The 20,202-nt window shown below is 66.0% G+C and overlaps 1 protein-coding gene across 1 annotated transcript in view; it reads right to left on the reverse strand.

Annotated features, from left to right (window-relative positions):
• PKD1 (polycystin 1, transient receptor potential channel interacting) overlaps positions 1-20,202 on the reverse strand; it is a 43,001-nt gene that overhangs the window by 1,619 nt on the left and 21,180 nt on the right. The window contains 35 exon segments of the mRNA XM_026485069.4: positions 21-326; positions 404-538; positions 616-906; positions 1,021-1,195; positions 1,429-1,554; positions 1,627-1,774; positions 1,959-2,071; positions 2,417-2,556; positions 2,977-3,171; positions 3,265-3,467; positions 3,547-3,665; positions 5,416-5,512; positions 5,623-5,807; positions 6,057-6,106; positions 6,207-6,323; positions 7,131-7,257; positions 7,362-7,572; positions 7,662-7,805; positions 7,885-7,936; positions 7,938-8,056; positions 8,942-9,137; positions 9,218-9,470; positions 9,739-9,895; positions 10,233-10,853; positions 10,947-11,091; positions 11,770-11,922; positions 12,242-12,425; positions 12,512-12,725; positions 12,813-13,092; positions 13,187-13,330; positions 14,373-14,522; positions 14,689-18,305; positions 18,868-19,001; positions 19,198-19,373; positions 19,560-19,691. Coding sequence (XP_026340854.2) covers positions 21-326; positions 404-538; positions 616-906; positions 1,021-1,195; positions 1,429-1,554; positions 1,627-1,774; positions 1,959-2,071; positions 2,417-2,556; positions 2,977-3,171; positions 3,265-3,467; positions 3,547-3,665; positions 5,416-5,512; positions 5,623-5,807; positions 6,057-6,106; positions 6,207-6,323; positions 7,131-7,257; positions 7,362-7,572; positions 7,662-7,805; positions 7,885-7,936; positions 7,938-8,056; positions 8,942-9,137; positions 9,218-9,470; positions 9,739-9,895; positions 10,233-10,853; positions 10,947-11,091; positions 11,770-11,922; positions 12,242-12,425; positions 12,512-12,725; positions 12,813-13,092; positions 13,187-13,330; positions 14,373-14,522; positions 14,689-18,305; positions 18,868-19,001; positions 19,198-19,373; positions 19,560-19,691 — 9,609 coding nt within the window.

The following is a 20,202-nucleotide window of genomic DNA, read 5'->3' on the forward strand; positions in this document are numbered from 1 at the left end:
CCCCACTGGGCCGTACCCACCTCCTTAACCTTGCTGAAGCCCATCCAGAGGCGCAGCCTGCGCAGCAAGAGCTCGACCATCTCGTAGTCCTGCGGCTCCCAGGCCGGGCGGTAGAGCTCCCCACGCAGCGCATGGTAGCGCCACCTCAGGAGGACTGCCCCCAGCCTCAGGGCCCCCCACAGCCGCAGGGCCCAGAGCCCCGTGCACAGCAGTGGGGACAGGCGCCAGGACTCAGCAGGGCACAGGGCAGGAGCCCCAGACCCGGGGCACAGCACCAGCAGGGCCTGTGCGGCACTCCCAAGCGAATCCATGCAGGAGGAGACCAGCTGCACGAGAAGAGGGCACGAGTGAGGGGCGGGTCCCGGGCTACACCGCCCTCCCTGCCGGCCTCCCCGTCACCTACCAGTACGGCCAGCTGGGTGTAGGCCACGGCCAGCGCCACCAGCCCTAAGGCTGCCCCCACGAGCTCCGGCAGGGCCCGGCACAGCGTCTTGCTGAAAACCGACCACTGGCGCACGAAACGCAGCTGCTGTGCGGCCTGCGGGCAAGCGGAGTCAGCTGACCAAAGCCCCGCAGCCCAGCCCTCAGCCCAGCCCCCACCGGCCCAGCTCTCACCTTGACCAGGAGTAGGAAGAGCAGGGAGGCGGCCAGACCGCGAGCCGCCGCGCTCAGCTGCGCCACCTGCTCGAAGCTAGTAAAGCGGCGCGGGCGGCGGCGCACGAAGCGGGTCCACTGACGGTCGGCTGCACCCAGCTGGGTCAGGCGCACGAGCGCCGCGGCCGCGGTCAGTGCCACCAGCAGCCACCGCGCCCAGGCCCCGGGCTGCGCCGCGCGTGTACGCCCTTCCCTGTGCCACACACGCGCCTCGGCCACCGAGAAGTACAGCGCGAAGAGCAGCAGGCTCACCTGCGGGGACGGGCCGAGACTGGCTGGGGCGGGGCGAGGGGCGCGTGGGCGGGGCGAGGAGCGGGGGGGCGGGGCCGGCGCTGGGAGGACGACGGGGGCGGGGCCGGCACTCACCGAGGTGAGCAGCGGCAGCGACAGGCCGGCGCTCAGGCGCTGCAGCGGAAAAGGGCGCACACTGAGTGCCGTCACGGCGTGCCCGGCCGCGGGGAACTCGAGGCGCAGCGTCACGGCGGCGTGCAGCCCCACGGCCGGGCTGTAGCGTGTGAGCTCCACGAACACGGCTCGGCTCCTGTGTGGTCAGAAGGGGGGGTGAGAAGACCCGGGGGGCCTTCCCGGAGGAAGGGGCTCGTGTGGTGGGTGATGCGCGGCGGGGGTGGGAAGGGGGGGAGGAGGGGGAGGCCGAGCGGTCCGTGAGGAGGAATAGGGAGCTGCAAAGCTGGCGGTGGGAGCAGGGCCGGTGGCTGCGGTGTGCCTGCCTGAGGTGCTGCAGGGCGGGTGGGGGGGGGCTCAGAGGAGCCTCACCTGTTGTCGATCCAGTTGTGCAGCTGCAGGAAGCCCAGCTGCGCGCGGCTCTCTTCCAGGCTCAGCCCCAGCTCCTGCACGTAGCCCCCGCTGTCGTACACGGCGCAGTAGCCCCAGGACCAGACACTGCGGGCAAGGGGGCGGTGTGAGAGCCAGGCCCCAGCCCGCAGGAACCCCGGGCGCGCCCTCTGTGCTCACCCCAGCAGGTCTGGCGCGGAGTAGGCCCATGTCTCTGAGCCGTTGTGGGCAGCACTCCCCCAGCCAATGCCGTAGTCGCCGGTGCTGAAGGTGCCCGAGGCTGTGGAGCACCCGGGCACCCCCGAGCCGGGAGGGTCTGGGCAGAGAGCTGCAGGGAACGAGCATGACTGAACCAGGGGCGCTTACCATGGACCAGCCCCCTGGGCTGGGCCCGACATGCCCTGCCCAAACCGTCCCTGCACCCAGAAGGTCAAGGTCACGGTCTCACAGCTAAAGACACAGAGCAGGGAGAAGGTGAGGGGCACTCACCGAGGCAGCCGGAAGCCACTCACCTTCTTGCAGCCGCACCTGACGCAGACGTGGCGGGCCCAACTCTGGGCTGGACTGGTTTCCGTGGATGGAGGGGAGCAGCACGTGGGACATCCACGGCCAAAACTCCTCAGACCTGCCCACACAGAGTCACACGCTCTACCCTGCGGCTCCCTTGCACCCACGGGGTGGGCGGGTCAGAGGCCCCAGCCCAGCCAACAGCAGGCTGCAGGAGCCACCCGAGGGGACAAGCGGAAGACAGGGATTCCTTCATCTTAGCCTACTGGTATTTGGGGCAGTTTAAGTGCCACGGGGCCATCCTGGGCACCGTATCCAGTCCTGACAACCAAAACTGTACCAAGACACCTGCCCCTGTTCCCTGGGGACTGGGTTGGACCAAGGCCAGGAAAGATGGGACCTGGTTGGCATCAGTGGCTCCCCGGCTGGGCTGAGGGGTGTGTGCACGTGGGGGTGTCCGTACCGGGTGATGGCCAGGAAGGCCTGGCTGCCCAGCTCCTGTCTGATTGCACTCTGCAAATGGTAGGCATGGCTGTGGCATGAGGCATCCCCGTGGTTGGCCAGCAGCGTCACCAGCAGGAAGAGCATATACACCAGGAAGCTCTGCGGACAAGGATGGCCCTGGGGTCAGCCAGCCCCACTCGGACCCACCCAAACAGAGCTGGCCAGCCGACTGCCCGTGGCTAAGGTGCCCGGTGCCAAGAAGGCAGCACAGACACCTGCCAATGCCCCACCAGGGGTGGGAGGCAGACACGGCCTTGCCCAAGGCCGAGACCTCTCCCAGGGCCCCTTGAGGATAGGCAGAAGGAGGCATCTGAGCTGGACATGAGAAGAGGCACAGCAAGGACTGAGACAGGAGGAGCTGGGGGTGACGGAAGGCAGGGCGGGGCCAAAGGGCCTTCTGTGGGAAGCCAAGGGCAGGTGTGAGGTTTTCGACGAAGGGAGAACCTCTAGGCAGACACCGTGCTGGCCCGGATGTTGGAGAGGAGAGAGGAGGCACTGCCCACCTGGGCCTGAGCTCACCCTCAGCATCCCGTGCAGCTTCTTGACCTTTCGGGCTTCCTCCTTTGCCAGGAAGAGCGCAAAGCCATGGGGGGGCCTCACGCGGGGCACGCGCTCGCTCACGGGCGTCACAGCTGGGCTCTCCACCAGGGTGTCGTCCTCATCGGGATGGAGCCGCTTGGCCACCAGTGAGAAATACAGGGCTTCCAGCAGGACCTGCGTTGCAGGGGGAGGGGAAGGGTGGGGAGGGCATCAGGAGGGCCTGCAGGTGCCAGAGGCTGACAGCCTGGATCTCCACATCCCACTTACCTTGAGAGGCTCCCAGCCAAGAAAGGAGGCCAGGAAGCTGGAGCTACTGGACAGGAGCCACAGGACACTCACGCCAGGGGGGAAGCTGGCGCCCACCCAGCCTGAGACCCCCACGGCCACAGCCACCAAGAGCAGGCTGAGCCCATGGGCCAGGGGCGCACACCAGGCTGGCAGCAGCCGCCTCCGCAGACCGTCCACCAGCCCTGGGGAGGGAGACGGACCTGTGACTGGCAGCCCACAGGGAGGGTCACAGAGGGGTATCGCAGGGACCCGGGAACACACCTGTCCTGGAGAGCTTAGCCGACTGGGGCTGCTCCCAGGTCAGTCCCGGACGGGGCAGCCCCCTCTCCCCCAGCCTCTGCAGCATCAGCGTCTCTGTCCTCTCCCTGGGGGCGCTGGACCTGAGGCACAGGAAGAGGGGAGTACCAGCACTCAGCGGCCGGCCTGCACACCCTGCCGCCCCCGCCCCACAGTCAGTGAAGAGATGGAAGACACTGCCCCCAACCAGGGTAGACATGTGCTGGGGCTCAGAACCCCGCCAGGGACTCTGAGGAGGAGCCCTAACACCCACCCTGCTCCTGGGGCTGCAAACCCCCGTGAGCCTCTTCCCAGCGCCCCTCACCTCCTGCTTCCACCACCAGCAGATGGAGCCCTAGCCCCCACCCACCCCCGTGACCCGCTGTGCCCCTCACCGGCGGGGGCCGGGGCCAGTGCCTCCCACCAGCACAGCGACTCGGCCTGCAACCTTCCAAGGAGCGCTCCCGGCACCTCCCACCTTCGCCCCCGGCCTCCGAGCCCTGAGGCAGCTTTGTGACCTAAGACGCATTGGCTCGGAAAGCCATCTGTCGCTCACATTCACACAGCGCTCGGCAGAACCCAGGGCGCCCACCCTCTTGCCAGCTTCACAGCTGCTCCACCGGAGGACGGGGATGTGAGGCAGGAGTGCGACAGGCAATTCCCGAGGGCAGCGTGCACACCCGCTGTGGGTTCCGCACCGCTGGACCCTGACCGTACGCGCAACAGGACCGCACGCCCCCGAGCTGCGCTCAGTGCGCACGGCATCGCGAGTCTTCTACAGCACGAAAGGCGCTACTGTTCACGTGGCAGGGAAGTCACTGCCAGGACAGCAAGCCAATGCCAGTGACACAATTCTTCCTTGAAAGGGGCTTTGCTGACGACAGAAGCAGCGTGAGCTATTTGCAGCACGCAGGTAGTACTCGCGAGCAGGAGTCCGCGCTCCCGTCAGCGGGGACCCGCACAGCTCGCGCTCCCTCCACTCCTAGTTCTGGACGTGCCCGCGCACGTCGGACACGCGGATGTGGCGCCCACGACACACGGGCTCGCCGAGAGTCTACGCTGCAGGAGAGCGAAGACCACCTGCCCCGGGACGGCACCGCTGATGCGTGCACGGCCGCACTCCCGCTGCGCAGGGGCAGGGGGCGAGCACGCGGCGACAGGGGGCAGGGACACCTTCCTGCATTTCTATCAGGCAGGCAGGGCTTTGGGCTGGAGGTACTGGGTCTGCTCCGCTGAGAACTACTATCCCAGAATTTCCCCATATTAGAGACCTTTTGAATAGATGGGCAACTTCTTCATAAAAAATGCAATCATGCCACAGTTATCTGTTTTTGTAAAAGGATTGGAGACGTTTTCCCCTTTTCCCTGTGTTCTGGGACAGTTTACATTTCAGTAATTTTTAGTTCCTTGAAAATGAGAAGTGTTAAAAAGAACAGGAAAATAGAGTATTAGAGGAAAAAATATATATAATTTCATATGAATCATCCAACCCAGAAATTGAAAAGGTTATAAAATTATAAAATCCAAACAGTGTCAAAAAAAACCCCAAAAAACCCCAAGGGATATTTAGAAAATCTGCCCGAGGGGACCCCTCCCTGCAGCCAGACCCTGCCTCATGCTGGCTGCCTCTGCCCCTCCTCTCACCACTCGCTTCTGTAGCCTGCGGGGAACGGTTACTGGCCCTGGGTCACCCCGTGGGGTCCTTCCCGCAGGGAAGGGGCCCCGAGATCACTCATCACCCGACCCCGCAGTGAAGGAGCCAGCACAGTAGTACAAGGCTGGTCCTGGGAGGGGAACAGGGCTTCTCGGCTGGGCTCCCCACTGCCTCCCAACCCCCAGGAGTCAGGCACTCACAGGCTGGTGAGCAGATCTGTTTCTCCTTGAGTGTCCTGGGTGGTGGGGGCCAGACTGCTGGCCCCTTCGGCCAGGATCTGCCGAATCAGGTCCTCATCTAGAAGGAGAAACAGAACACGTCAGGGAGGGCAGAGGCCCCTCCGACCCCCAACCTCGGAGCCTCGCTGCAGAGAGCATGGGGATACCCCCCTCCCCGCCCCCGTTCACCTGAAGCTGAGAAGTATTTGGCAGGTGAAGAGGGGCTGACCAGCGAGAGCCCATCTTCCTCTGGGCCCAGTGTGCGGCCAGTGCCACCCCGGGCCAGCTGCTGCAGGGTGCTGCCCACGATGGAGGGGTCACTCAGCAAGTCTGGCCAATGAAGCGTGGCCTCGCTGGATGGCCAGCACACCAGGCTGCAGGTGACACAGGTCAAACAAGGGAGCCCACAGGAACACGCGTGCACATACTCCCGAGTCCCACCACACACGACACAAGAGGCTTCTGAGCAAACACGGCGCTGAGACGTGTGGCAACACCCAGGGCCCGCAAACACCTGCCGAGGACACGCGACACCGCCCACGCAGCCCACACCCCCGTAACACGGCACGCATGAGGCGTGGTGGACGTACGCCAAGGCTCACATCTTCTTTATGGACCCCTACCTTTTAGAATCATCCGAAAATAAGTCACTTTTCATCTGTCCGGCAAGGGCCTATTGAGAAGTGCAGAGAAGACCTCAGACTCTGGGTCACCCAGAGGTGGCAGGACCACCCCCTCCCCAAGCCCGGCCAGGGTCCTGGGGGCACACTCGCCTCCGCGCGCAGCCCCGGGAAGGTGAGGAAGGAGCTGTCCAGCACGGACGAGTCCAGGTAGCTGTCGATGTCCAGGACCTGGGGCCCTGCGGGGGTGGGGCTCGGGCCCCCGGCCACCTACAGGAAGAGGCAGGTGGTCAGCGGGAGACAGCTCTGCCTCCTGAGCAGCAGAGCCTAGACGGGGGCTGTGCTAGAGAAGGTTCTAGAGCGATGCACATTCTGCATCCGCAGCGTCCACCACAATAGCCGCGAGCCCCATGCCGCTACAGAGCACCTGAGATGGGGCTGGTGCCCTGAGGAAATCAAGAGCTCATCATCGCTAACGGAGCATAACCAGCCACGGGCGGCAGCCGGCGCCACACTGGACTCCTGGCCGAGGGCCCGGTGGTGGCAGACGGCCCTTTCTGAGGGGCTGCGGCTGGTCGGCCGGTGATTCCTCGTCTTGTGAGGCCCCCCGTGGCTCTGGCCGCACGGACGGGACGGGTCAGCTCACGAAGGCTGGTGCGGAGTCCTGGCAGCCGCGGGGAGCCGTCGGGGAGGCCGTCTGGACTTGCGCGCGGGAGGTCTTGCAGCGCGGCTCCGGTCTCTCGCGGGAGGCCTGCTCTGGTTTGCGATTCCCGCCCAAGTCGGTCTGGGAGTTGTCCTTCCAGGCACTTGTCGGTTTTGCCTCAGTCACGTGACAGGCTGGTCGACAACAGTTCACGGGACCCCCATCCGTCCTGTTTCTGGGGCCTCGGCAGTGAGGTCCCCTTGGTTCGCTCCTACATGTGACCATCTGTAGTCCCTTTTTCCTCGGGTCAGTCTAGCTAGACTCGTCGGCGTTGCTGACCTCACTGGCTCTCCCTGTCTGGCGGCCACACCGGACAGCCCTCGGCAGAAGCAGCCCACACTCACCCTCCAGGAGCTCCGCGGCCCCCAGCCCACCTTGCTCCGGGACATCCGGAAGAGAAACAGGATGACCAAGTAGACGGGATAGACCACCACGCTGGACACCAGGCCGACGGCGATTGTGTCCACACTCAGCGGGACCAGAGCGGACACGGGCCCCGCGCTGTGCGGCAGGAGAGAAGAGAGACGCGGGCTGGGACAGGCGGGAAGGGGCGGGCGGCGGCGGGCAGAAGGCGGTCGCCCGGACCCCCACAGCGTGACACCCACCTGTAGGCAGCGTCTCCCACGACCCCATACCACACAGCGTTGGCGCCCAGGAAGAGGCAGACGAGGAGGACACAGCAGGTGGCCCGCTGGACACGAGTGAAGCGGCTCCGGGGTGGCCGGTCCCATATGGACAGCCAGATGTGCTTGTCAAAGAAGCCGCACTGCAGCTCGGCCACGAGGAGGCGCCGGAAGCGCCGCAGGGCCGCCGCACCTGGGGAGAGGACACGGGAGGGCTTCAGGAGGCCCCAGGCACAGGGCCACCCTGCAGGCCGCTGGGGCGGGGACGGCCCGGGCCCTTACTTGCCGCCAGCACCTCCTTCTCCACGAGGCCGCCGTTGGCCTCCGTGTCCACCGACAACCAGTCGTTGACTAGGAAGAAGGTGCTGCGGGCGCTCTGCAGGTCCCGGACGATGACGTGCTGCAGGAACCAGGCGGGGCTGAGCCCTGAGGGGAGGGGGCGTGGAGTCAGGCGGAAGGGCGCTGGCGGGGTGCCGGCGGGGTGGCCGCAGGCGCCCCCACAGACCTTTGTTGTCGTGCCACACGCGGATCTTGCGCACGCTGCCCAGGCTGTGCGGGGGTGGCGATCTGGAACACGTCCAGGCTGTTGCGGCGGAAGGCTCTGTCCCCGTCCAGGTGCCGGTGGCCGCTGCGGCCCTCCGCCCCGTACAGCATGATGCCCACATGCGCCGTGGTACCTGGAGGGCGGGCGGACACGCACACCAGACATGTGAGCCCGGCACGCCTTCCTTCGCTCAGCAGCTGCGGGCAGTCCCGGCTCCACGTGGCTGAGGACGCCACCTCAGCCACCTCAGCGTCTAGGGACGCGGCCCCTGACGGTGCGGCGCGCATGCTCAGCGCCCACACGGCTTAACCGAGCGACTACATGAGGCCGAAACGTGGCTGGGAGCTCTCTTCCGCCCTGGGAACGACAGTGGCCGTCCCCGCACGCCCGCCGGCTCCCAAAGACCACCTGGCCCGTGGCGGCGCTGCCGGCTCGTCTCCCAGGCACAGACGCGCGCAATATTTTACCAAACCGGGCCCTTGAAAGGGTGAAAGCACAGAAATGAAGTGAATGGTGGTCGGTCGCACAAGGAGAGGAATTCAGATCAAGTCACCCGGGCTCGTTGACACCGCTGGAGATTCACAACCGCAAACGTGCTGGCGCAAACAAGGACGCCCAGGCGAGAAGCTCGGAGGCAGGAGGGCAAACGAGGACGCGCGGGAGCAGTGCAGCAAGACGCGGGACACCGGCTCACCGCGCGGGAAGGCCTACAGCCGCGTGGGGAGCACAGTCCGGACCACGGCAAGTTTCTCACCAAGAAACCAAACGCTCTGGTTCCCAGCACATCTAATGTCCAAGTCACGCTCTCCTCGCTACCGGTACCGCCCCCCCAGCAACAGCTTCTGCCACCCCCCCGACCGTCAGCTCACACGTGGGCAGGCCCCACACACCGAGGGCGCCCAGCAGTGGGTAAACCGAGCCCTCATTCTGTTGTCTAGGGACGGTCACTAGGACGGACAGGGCCAGAGAGCAAGCAAGGGTGGCCCGGGGGCCCAGATGAGGCACCCCCTTCCCTCACCTGAGCCTCGGCCCCAGCCAGTCTTGACCAGGATCTCGTACTTGAAGCGGCCACCCTTCCCACAGAAGGGGATGGTGCGCACCCGGCTGACGTCCAGCTGGTCGAGCTTACGCAGGATCACGGCCATGACCGCATAGGTCACCAGGCACACGGAGCAGGTCAGCACAACGATGTAGTTTGTGCCCGAGGCCGGCTCCTGGGAAGACACGGCCGTCAGGTCCGAAGGCATGACCCACGCCTCACCTTCGCAGGACGCAGACGCTCGGTGCCACTCACTGGGAAGACAAAGCGGATGTGGCTGGGGGGCACGAGGAGGCTGGCCCCAAAGGCAGTGAGGTGGTGGGTAAGACAGACAGCCTGGCTGGGCGAGGTCTCCTCCAGAGGCATGAGCCCCTCCGTCCTCCACATCATCTCCTTCTCGCTGAAGTACTGGCACAGGGACGTGTAGAGGCCCACGGTCACTTCCAGCGCTGACCAGTGGAAATGGCTGGTCAGGTTCAGGTAGTAAGTCCCGCCTGGGTCTCCAGTCCTGGGAGAAGTTGGGGGAGCGTCACGGCCAGACCCTGCCCAACCCCAGGCTCCGAGTTACAGCGATGTTATGCCGCAAGGCCTCTCGGCCAAGCCACCTCCACCACGTGTCGCCAGGACGGGCCCACATCCCGGTCCTCCTCCGCCGTGCCTGTTCCCACCGGGAGCACATGTGACCTTGGCATGCACGGATCAGATCACGTTCACCCTGCCCTCGGACACCAGCCCCACCCCCGCAACGGGTCCTCTGTGGCAGGGCACGTGCTCACCCCGGGGCGATGAAGAAGGTATAGGGCCTGTGGTCGTCACCCGCCAGCTCCTCCAGGCTGATCCTCCTGCTGGCCGAGCAGTTGTGCTCATTGGGCTGGGGTGCCGAGTGCAAGTACACGGCCAGGTAGGGCTCGGGCTCCACGGGCAAGTAGCGCTCTAGTGGCACGAGGACAGGGTCGGACGGATGCCCCGGGCCGTTCACGCACCCTGGGTGACACATGCAGGAGCCCTGTGGAGCCCTCCCCGCTCCCGGGGACTAGAGGCCTGGAGAACCCCGTGCTAGGGGCGGCACCTGCCCTGCCCTCATCCCCCACTGCCCCCAGGCCAGGCCCCCAGCAGCTTGCGAAGCAGGAGGCACAGACTTTACTAAAGTCCACAGAGCTGGGGGGTGCATGAGGAAACTCCTGCTCACCCGGGGCACCACCCCTGCCCCCAGAGAGCCCGGGCCCAGGTGGGAGGCAGCAGCCACCAGCGCCGCAGCCCCGGCACCTACCGCCGAGCAGCGCGTAGGTCAGCTGCAGGTGCAGGCCGGCGGCCGGGTTGCTGTTCTCGGGAGTGACCACGACGCTGACTGAGGCCTGCGGCTGGACGACGGCGGAGCTGGCAGGGGCGCGGCGGCCCCGGGCAGCCGGGTCTGAGCTGTTGGGCACTTTCACGGTGATGGCGCGCTCCGAGGCCAGCTGCCCGATGGGGATCTGGGCTCCAGCCTGCGTCTGGAAGGCCATGGAGGCCACCTTGGTGGACACGGTGTAGTTGCTGATGTAGCCGAAGGGGAAGGGGTTCGAGTCCACCAGGAACATGAGCTGCACCACGTCACTGAGGTTGGACAGGGCCCCGCTGAAGGCCGTGGGGATGGAGAAGTGGCAGCCGGGGACCGAGCTGTTGCCCTGGCACAGTAGGCTCAGGGGGTCCGAGCGCTTGCCCTGGGCCACGATCTCCTCGCCAGCCAGCGTCAGGGGCTCCTCGTTGAGGACGCGGGAACGCATGAGAATGCACATGAGAGCCGATGAAAGGTGATAAGCCCTGGACGCCACCATGAGCGAGGACGGCTCTGCGCCCAGCTCAGAGGGCTGCGGGCCCTGCACGTCCACGCTGGCCAAGTGGATGAGGTCGCCTGCGGGAGCGGGAGAGGGTATGGACGGTGCTCGTGGGGGAGGGACGGGAGGCGGCTGGGGTTCGCGCACACCCGCCGGGCCCCCGCCCGCACCTGTGATGTTGAGGATGCTGTCGGCTATGCCTGTGGGCGTGCCGGTGCCCGTGGCAGTCTCGGCCTGCAGGACGCGCATCATGCCCTCCAGCTTGTGCAGTGTCTTCTTCAGGCAGGAGCGGCACACCAGCTCCCTGCTGGCCACCTGCAGCGAGGCCGGCACCGCGTTCTGCCCTATCCAGCCCGGCTGGCTGGGGCCACCACCGGGCCCCTCAGCCCAGCTCAGCTCCAACACGCTGGCCGTGCTGCTGGACGCCCACTGTGGCCATGACCCAAGCCCCTTCGTGCCACAGCTGAAAAAGCCACCCCAAACGTGGGTTCCACCCACATGCCTCCCTTCTGAAAGCTCTTCTGTGGCTTCTCCCCACCCACAGACGAGGTCCAGTGGAATGCTGCCCTGCGTCCCACCCCAAGCCACATGCATGGCCACAGGAGCCACGTGTCCCAGGGCTCCCCAACTCCCTGGGGAAGGTACTCCGCTTCCTTCTCTGCTGAGGACTCTACAGCAACTTCCCATCCCTATCAAGACCGGGCTCAGCCCTGTGCAGTCCAGTCCCCGAACCCGGGATGACGGCAGCAGGTCCCTCAGAGCTGCAGAAGCTAGGTCAGGTGTGACCGTGGGCTAGAGCGGGACAACACAGGAATGGCCTCTTCCGTCTGCCCTCCCTACAGCTAGCCTGCTCCTTATGTGCCGGGCCACCCTGCACGGTCCCCGGAGGGATGGAGGCCTCCGTGGCTCACACACTCGAAGAGCCAAGGACCGGCACGTGACCAGGGAGACTGGCCAGGACAGGTGCGGCCAAGGGGTCTGAGCCCCCCCTACCGTGCACTGGGCCAGCGCAGCCGCAATCTGCTGGATGTCATCCACGGTGTTGACCCGCAGGGACACCAAGGTCTCTGTGACGTTCTTGCGTATCTGGGCTTGCAGCTGCCGCCTGGCGTCCGGCTCTGCTGCCACGGCCGGGGCCTGCTCGGACTGCGGGCAGCAAGCACAGGAGGCCCTGAGTGGGCAACGGGCGGCCCCACCAGCAGTGAGGGCAGGTGCCACACAGGCCGTCTCAGCCATCACGAAACGGGCAGTGGCTCAAGCCCTGTTTCTTCGGGAGCAGAAGGGGCTTTCCCAGGACTCCTCACACAGGGTGTGCATTGGGGTGGGAGAGCCCACAGGTGGGGACGGTGGAGAACAGAGGTTGTTTTAAGGAGATGTGCCAGGGGATTAATCATTCGCAAAGCTGCGGGGACTGGCCTGGCCCCACCCTCCCGCAAAGGACAGACAAAAGAAGGGGAGTCCTCACCCCCGCGCTGGCCTCATTGAGCACGGTGATGAGGGCCAGTGAGTACTCGATGACGTGCTGGGGGTCAGCCTGTCTCAGTAGCCTGGGCAGCATGCTCTCCGTCAGGCTGTGCAGCCAGGTCATGAGGTCTGCGGGGCCTCCTGGGGGGTCACCGGGAGGCTCTGGCAGGGTGATGACCACAGACCTGTGTGCAGAGGCCCCCAGTGAATGAGTGGCAGTCCTCGCTCCCACCGGCCACCTGCCCCGACCCCCCCCCCCACCCAGGCTCACCTGTTGAGGGTGACCACCGCTGCGCCCAGCTGGTCCTGCACCACCACGGCCAGGCCCACCTGGAAGTGGGGTGCGAACCCAGGTGGGAGCACAGCGCCATAGGTGGAGAGGCTGCCCCTGTAGACGCAGAACTCCTCGCAGTGGCCCTGGCGACAGCGCCGCAGTAGCAGGGCGTATACCAGGGGGGCGCTTGGGTCCTCGGCGTCCTGCCAGCCTGCGGAGCCCTCACAGCATCAGCGGGAGCCCCAGAGTCCCTGCTGCCCAGGTGCCGCGCCTCCCCACCATCCGCCGCTGAGCTCACCTGTGCACTCGAAATGCACCTTGGTGGTGAGGGCGCGCACGGCATCCAACGGGAAGAGGCGGCAGGAACCCCCGCGCGGGGGCCGGTTGGCGGAGAGGCGGATGGAGGCGCAGCCTTCCTCCTCACCTGAGCGGCCCAGCACCGTGAGGGTGAACGTGTAGCCCTCGCCATCCTGCAGCACGCCGCGCCGCACCACCAGCCGCATGTCCGAGCTGCCTGTCGAGGTGGTCGTCTCGTCCAGCACCAGCGTCTGGTTGCTGAAGGTGCGGGCCGCCCAGCGCTGCGGGTCGACACACAGACCGGGCGCTGAGGGGCGGAGCGACCCCGCCCTCCCGCGGCCCCGCCCTCCCACGGCCCCGCCCCCGGCCGCTCACCCCTCGCTTGGAGCCCCCGCTGCAGTTGACACAGTGGCCCTCCAGGTATACGTAGGAGCTGCGGCTCACGGCGTACACCGCCTGCGCCTTGCACGACACGCACTCCAAGGACACGATGGGCACCCGGCCCCTGCGAATCAACACCTGAGGACAGGGCAGGATCCCAGTGAAGCCATGACCTGAGCCGGGGGCCTCTGCTCCTGGGGCCCAGACCCCGGAGTCTGCACAGCGCAGTGGGGTCGCGGGGTGGGGCTCATGGGGGAGCCGGGCCTCTGGCCTCTGCCTTGGTGCTGTTCTCCTAGTTGAGAAAGCTCCTCTGGGCCCGGCCAACGGCTCGTTAGCCTCAGGTCCAGCCTCCCACGGCACTGTGGACTCAGCCCTCACCCAGTCCGTTCCCTGGTTTTGCATCTCCCAGGCTGGGGGACCGTGGTGGACACCCAGAAAGACAGAGTCCACACTGGGTTTATTTTCTGTAGCCTCCAAGGCCCAGCATGGGCCTGGCACACACGAGGCCCTCAGGTGCTCACCCACGAACAGGAGAACAGACAGATGAATGCCTGCGTAGGGAGACAGCAGCTGTGCACTGCAGGCCCTGAGGTCTCTGCCGCCCTGGGGCAGGGCCCACCTCAGCCAATCCAGGCTAAGTCCTGCTCTAAGCTCCCACCTCGCCAGACATCCCCTCTGGGCAGGCCGGCCGGAAGAGGCCTGATGCTGGGGAGAGACAAGCCCGTGAAGGGCACCAGCAGAGCCTAGCATACCTGCTCCCATAGGCACACCTCACCCAAAGGCAGCAGGAGCGGCTGCCCTGGGGTCACCCACTCTGTGGTCCTGGCCTGCCTGGAGGGTCCACGGGAGTGTTGAGCACACGCAGGCACAGGAGTGAGAGCAGGCCCCTCCCGTTCAGAAATGAGGACACCCATGCTCTGGGAAGGGCGCCTGGGGCCCCTCTACCATCTGGAGTGCCGAAGCCGGATGTTTTGTTAAAGAGAAACTGTATCCAAAGTACTAACCCCTAAAGAAAACCAACAGTTTCCAAAAGCACCACAACACAGGAAACCCTCAGAGAACGTTCGGTGCTACCTGGGGGCAGACGGCCCTGTATGCTCAGCCCTCCCTGGCAGCTGTGTCCACCCTGGGGCCCCGGGCTCTGCCTTGCTGGGCTAAGGACTAGGCCCGCAGCACCCACCGTCTGATTGGTGACCTCCTCCTTCCGGCCTGCCTTCCACACGGTCAGGTTGAAGGTGTATTCCACGCCAGCTTGCAGACGCTCTCGAGGGACAGTGACCACGCTGCTCCCCCGGGGCCCGAAGGTCAGGGTACACCCACCAGTCTCACTCTGTAGCCACAGGGGAGGGGGCGTGAGACCCTGGATGGCTTCAAAGCAGAGCATGGCCCAGGACACAGCTGGGACACCCCCTCCCTATGCTGGGCTCGGCAGCACGAACTACTGAAGGGTTGGGGGAGGGGGACGGGGGCCATCTGCGCCCCTCAGTGCACCTGACCTGTGTCGAGGCCACACAGGCCCAGTGGAAGCTGAGTGGCGTCTGGTCGCCATCCTCCAGGTTGGGGTCGTAGGATTTGCTGCCGTCCAGCACCAGATCCTGAGTGTCTGACCACACGCGGTACGAGCCGCCCTCGACGATGGGCACCAGGCGCTCGGGCACCACTGTCACGTTGGCTTGGATACTCTGTGCCAGCGGTGTGTCCCCAAATGACACCATGAACACAAAGCAGTAGTGGCCAACAGGCAGTGCCAGCCGTGGCACCACCAGCTGGGGCCGGCTCACGTCCACACTGGGCAGGGCCACGGGGGCCATGCGCCCAGGCCGCTGGCAGCTGGGGGCCCGGTACACCTGCCAGCGGTACTCGGTCTGGTAGGTGACACAGTCGCGCAGGTTGACGTGGGCCTCCAGGTAGTTGCGTTGGGAACGCCGCATCAGCACCTGTGGGGGCAGAGCCACATCCACCTCGGGCTCCCGGCAGGCCAGCACGTGGACGGTGACCGTGGCCTGTGCCACGAAGAAGCTCACCAGGTTGGAGGCATTCACCTCCATGCGGTAGTCCCCAGGCCGCAGATAGGCGTGTTCAGCCCAGGGCTCCTCCGTGTCCTCCACTGGGGCCCCATCCCCGAAGTCCCAGCGATAGGCCACACGCCGGGGGCTAGGGCTCGTGGCGGCCTCAAACCGGGCGGAGCGGTTGGTGAAGCAGCGGCCACTGCGCAGCACCACGTGCTGGATGGCATCCTGGACCTCTGTCACAAGCGTGAGGTTCTCCCCACCCAGCTCGTTGAAGGCACGCACGTGAATTTCCAGCAGCCCTGCGGCCACAGGGGTGTAGGTGACATCACGGCCCGACAGGATGACCAGCGAGTCTCCCTGGACCTTTTGCAAGGAGAAGTACCACGCGTAGGCCACGCGGGACCCCCGCTGCACCCGGGCTGTGAAGTTCCTCTCTGTGCCCGTGGGGATGCCCAGCTCACAGCAATTGGGCACCTGGAGCCCACCCACGGCCTCCAGCACCAAGATGCGCACCTGGGCCTGGGCCCGGCTCACGTGGTTCTCAGCCTGAACGCTCACCACGTGGTCCCCGACCCGGGGGAAGCTGCGGTAGAAGTGAGGCCCGGGCAGCGGTTCCGCCACGGCCCCGCCGACCTGCAGATGGAAATGCACGGCGGAGCCGGCAGCCAGCACGATCTGAAAGTGGACGAGCTGCCCGGGCTCTGCCACCTTGCTGTTGGCCCACAGCACCAGGCCCACGATGGGCTCCTCCACTGTGAGCTCGTGGGTGGCTATGACCCAGCTGACTGCGTTGGAGGCGTTAAGCTGAACGGAGAAGGTGCCAGCATCACGGAAGACCACGGCAACGTGCTGGCCGTGCCTGCTGCCACCCGGCACCGTCCAGCACCAGCTCACGTTGGTGCCCGAGTCCAGCTGTCCCCAGAAGGGCACAGAGGAGCCGGCTGCCACAAACCTGCGGTCCGGGTCGCCGGCCCTGATGCTGAGGCCGCTGACAGGCACCTGCACGGCCACCTCGAGGGTGGCATTGGCTGAGCCCAGCTGGTTCTTAGCCGTGACCGTGACCAGGTACAGGCCGGGGCTGAGGAAGGCGTGGGTGGTGGATGGCTCTAGGGTCTCCCAGCTCTGTCCTCCCTCCAGGGACCAAGTATAAATGACACCACTGCCACCAGCCAGCTCAGCACAGAGGCCGACGCTGGCATTGACCGTGGCCGGGTTTGGGGAGGCGGCTGCAGCCAGCCAGCCCACAGGCTCCACAAAGTCCACGGTGCGGTTGGCCGAGGCAGTGCCCAGCATGTTGGCAGCCCGCAGCTGGATGTGGTAGGCGCCGGCCTCAAGCACAGTGAGAGAGAAGGTCTTGCCGCTGCCAGCCAGGGCCGGGCCGCCGTCCCTCTGGGCAGTCCAGCTGTAGGAGATGTTGGTGCCATCCCTGACCACGGCCTGCAGCTGCAGGGTGTGGTTGGTGGGAAAGCAGCAGCCGCCTCCGCCCCCTGCCACCTGCAGCCCGTCGATGTGCTGCAGGACGTAGACGAAGATGCTGTCCTGGGCGGCGCCCACCTCATTCTCGGCAGTGACGATGATGTTGAAGGTACCCACCGAGCGGAAGGTGTAGGAGATGGTGGGGCCCCCGGGGATGGGCGTGCAGCGGTCACAGAGCACCCACGAGTAGCGCACGTCGCTGCCAGCCTCCAGGGACGTGGTGAAGCTCACGCTGCTATTCAGGGGCACCACCGTGCGGCTGGCATTGACGCCGAGGCCCTGCACGCGCTGCTGCACCGTAACGTTCAGCCGCGCCTCATCACGGCTCACCTCGTTCCACGCGCTCACCCTGATGGCAAAGTGGCCCGTGCTGTTGTAAGCATGGGTGACCGTGGGGCCCTCGAGGCACCCGCCGTCCCCCAGTTCCCACAGGTAGGTGGCGGGGCGCCCATGGCCCATGGCTGAGAACAGGTAGGGCCGCTGCAGCTCCAGCACGCCGGAGCCGTTGACCCGGACGCCCGCGAGCTGCACGGGCTCCCGGACCTCCACGAAGGCAGAGTCGTTGGCAGCCGAGATGTTGTTGGATACGGCAACTGTCACTAGGTAGGAACCTGAGTCCGCGTAGGTGAACGTGGCCTCGGGGCCCCCGACATGGGCAGCGTCCTCAGTGCCAAAGTCCCAGGTATACCGGTAGATGAATGGAGGCCAGGCACGAGCCACCAAACGGGCCTCCTCCCCAAGCCGCACATACTGCCTCTCGGGCCACAGGGTAACATTGCCCACCTCGGGCTCCACGCAGACGCTGGTGAAGTAATGGGCCTTGTTCACGCGGCTCGACAGGACCAGAGCCAAGGGGAACGTACCGCTCCGTGTGAAATTGTGTATCACCGTTGGGTCCCCCGAGATGGTCGTGTTGGAGGAGCCATCACCAAATGTCCAGTCGAAGATGTAGTGGGCAGGGTCCCCGGTGACATGGGCCGTGAACCGGGCGTGGGGCTGCGCCGGGATGCAGGCCGCAGGCTCGATCCGGAGCACCTCCAGGACGAAGACGTGCACGGGCCGGCTCAGGGCCAGGTGGCCTGCGGGGCTGGACACTCCCACAGTCACCGTGCAGTTCTGGGCCCGCAGGTACACGTGCTCCACCGTGGCCTCGGGGCCTGTAAGCACCGTGCCATCCCCCATGTCAAAAGTCCACGTGACGTTGTCTCCGGACTCCAGCAAGGCACTGACCGTCACGGGCGCGCCCTGCTCCACCGCCGGGCTCAGGCTCACGCTCAGGCCCCGAAGTGCCTCGAAGATGCGGATGCTGGTGCACGCTGCCACACTGCTCACCGTGTTGTTGACCTCCAGATGGACACGGTACACACCCCTTGAAGCATACGTGTGGTTGACCTCTGGCTGGGGCTGCATCACAGCCGGGGAGCCATCCCCAAAGTCCCATGTATACAGGATGCCCCCAGGCGAGGGCAGCGGGTGTGGGGAGAAGGTGACAGACTGGCCAGCCACCAGGACGCGGCTTCCCACGGCCACGGCCACAGCTGGTAAGGTGGCGCGCACACTCACAGGCACTTGCTGCGTCAGGTTCTCGAAGGCGTTGGACACCAGCAGGGTCAGGTTGTACTCACCTGGGGGACAGGCCCGAGTAAGGACAAGGCCGGGGCCACCACCACCACCTGCTTGGCAAAGTCACTACCTAACCCCACGTGGCAGCACACTGGGGCCCCTCGGGATGGCAGAACAGGGCCCTGGGCAAAACGTGAAGGGAGAATGTCCTTGGACCCTGCCCTGGGGGTTCTGGCAATGAGGCGTGGGCGGGGTGCCATCAGACACGGGGCGAGACACGGGGTGGAGGCAGGAACGAGAGGAGCAGACCATCTCCGGGTAACAGCGAGCGCCAGTGTGAGGCAGAGCCGCTGGGGGCACCCAAGTTTACTCTCTATTCTGCGTGTGAGGCTTCGAAGACTTAAAAAATGAAAAGCAAGCCTCTTCGTCTCCCCCAAAACAGTCTGACTAGGGGCCGAGCAGGATCTAGGTTCTGGCCAGAAGACTTGAATCACGGGACTCAGCGGCCCAGTCCACCCCTCACCCCAGACACCCCTCCTTCACCCTGTTCAGGACCCCAGGCCATCAACCCACACCAGACGGAGGGGGACTGTCCCCACAGCAGGTCGGTGGGCCAGCCCTCACCTGGGATGGTATAGGTATGTGTGGCGTTGTGCCCCACCAACACCTGGGCCACCGTGGGGTCCGGAACCTGGAAGGACTCATTGTACGGAGGCTTGAACTGGCCGACCACCTGGTTCCCGTCCCCAAAGGTCCACCTGCCAGGGCAGTGGGCAGGCCATGAGCAGGCTGGGGGTGGGGACCCACTGGCTGGCCGCACCGCCTCGCCCCTCCCGGGATCCCACGCACCCGGCGCCTCCGGGCAGGTGAGGAGCAGCAGGCTGGGGGGGGAGCTGGGCAGCAGCCCCGCCGGGCACAGCCCACCCCACTGCCTACCGGGCCAGGCGCACTCACAGAAAGGCCACCTCCACAGCCGAGTCCACCAGCACATGGGCGGCCAAGGTCAGTGTCGCGTTGGGGGGCAGCACGGGCGGCACCGCAGACACCCAAAGGCCCCTCATCCTGTGCATCCGCTCCACGGTGACGTTGTAGTTCACGGTGACGTTGCTCACGTGGTTGGAGGCCGTCAGCTGCAGAGACAGGGAGCAGTGCGTGGGCTGCCGCGGGTGGGGCACAGGACGCGAGGCAGCAGGCAGAACCCCCCCGCACTCACCCGCAGCCAGCCGAGGGGTCCTCGGGAGCAAAGCAGAAGAGAAGGCAAAGGTGAGCGCCGCTCGTCCCGGCCCACCCCCGCCCCCACCGGTGAGCCCACCCACCGAGAGCTTGAAGACCGCGGCGCTCTGGTAGATGACATTGAAGACCACGTTGTGGAAGGTTAGGGACTGCTTGTCGTCAATGGTCCAGCGGAAGACCACGTCCGAGCCGGCGTCCACCACGGGGCTGTACCTCTGCGGGAGGGGCACAGCGTCGGCCGGCCCCGAGGCTTTGGTGGCCAACTCTACCCTAAGCCCACGCCCCCCCCCCCCCAGACACGCCTGCCGGCGGGCCTTCCTGAACTTCAAGACACCACAGGGGAGGGGGAGGCTGGAGGGGCCGCACGGTGGGGGGCTGAGCTTGGGCTGACTCGGGCTTCGACCTCTCAGCCCATCATCTCTGCACGCCCCACCCCTGGGCTCCTGCGCAGGACACGGGCGAAGGCACCTGAGTCTCAGAGGGCCGTGTGGTTTTGCAGGTTCACCCGTCAGCCGACAGAACGGGCGTGACCGGGGGAAGCTGAGGCGCAGGACTGCATGAGCAGTAGGCCGGTCAGAAATGGCCCTTCAGGGGTGCCTGGGTGGCTCAGCCGTTAAGCGTCTGCCTTCGGCTCAGGTCATGATCCCGGGGTCCTGGGATCGAGCCCCGCATCGGGCTCCCTGCTCAGTGGGGAGCCTGCTTCCCCCTCTCCCTCTGCCCCTGCTA

This window comes from Ursus arctos, unplaced genomic scaffold (assembly GCF_023065955.2).
Source record: "Ursus arctos isolate Adak ecotype North America unplaced genomic scaffold, UrsArc2.0 scaffold_2, whole genome shotgun sequence".
NCBI classification, from domain to species: domain Eukaryota; kingdom Metazoa; phylum Chordata; class Mammalia; order Carnivora; family Ursidae; genus Ursus; species Ursus arctos.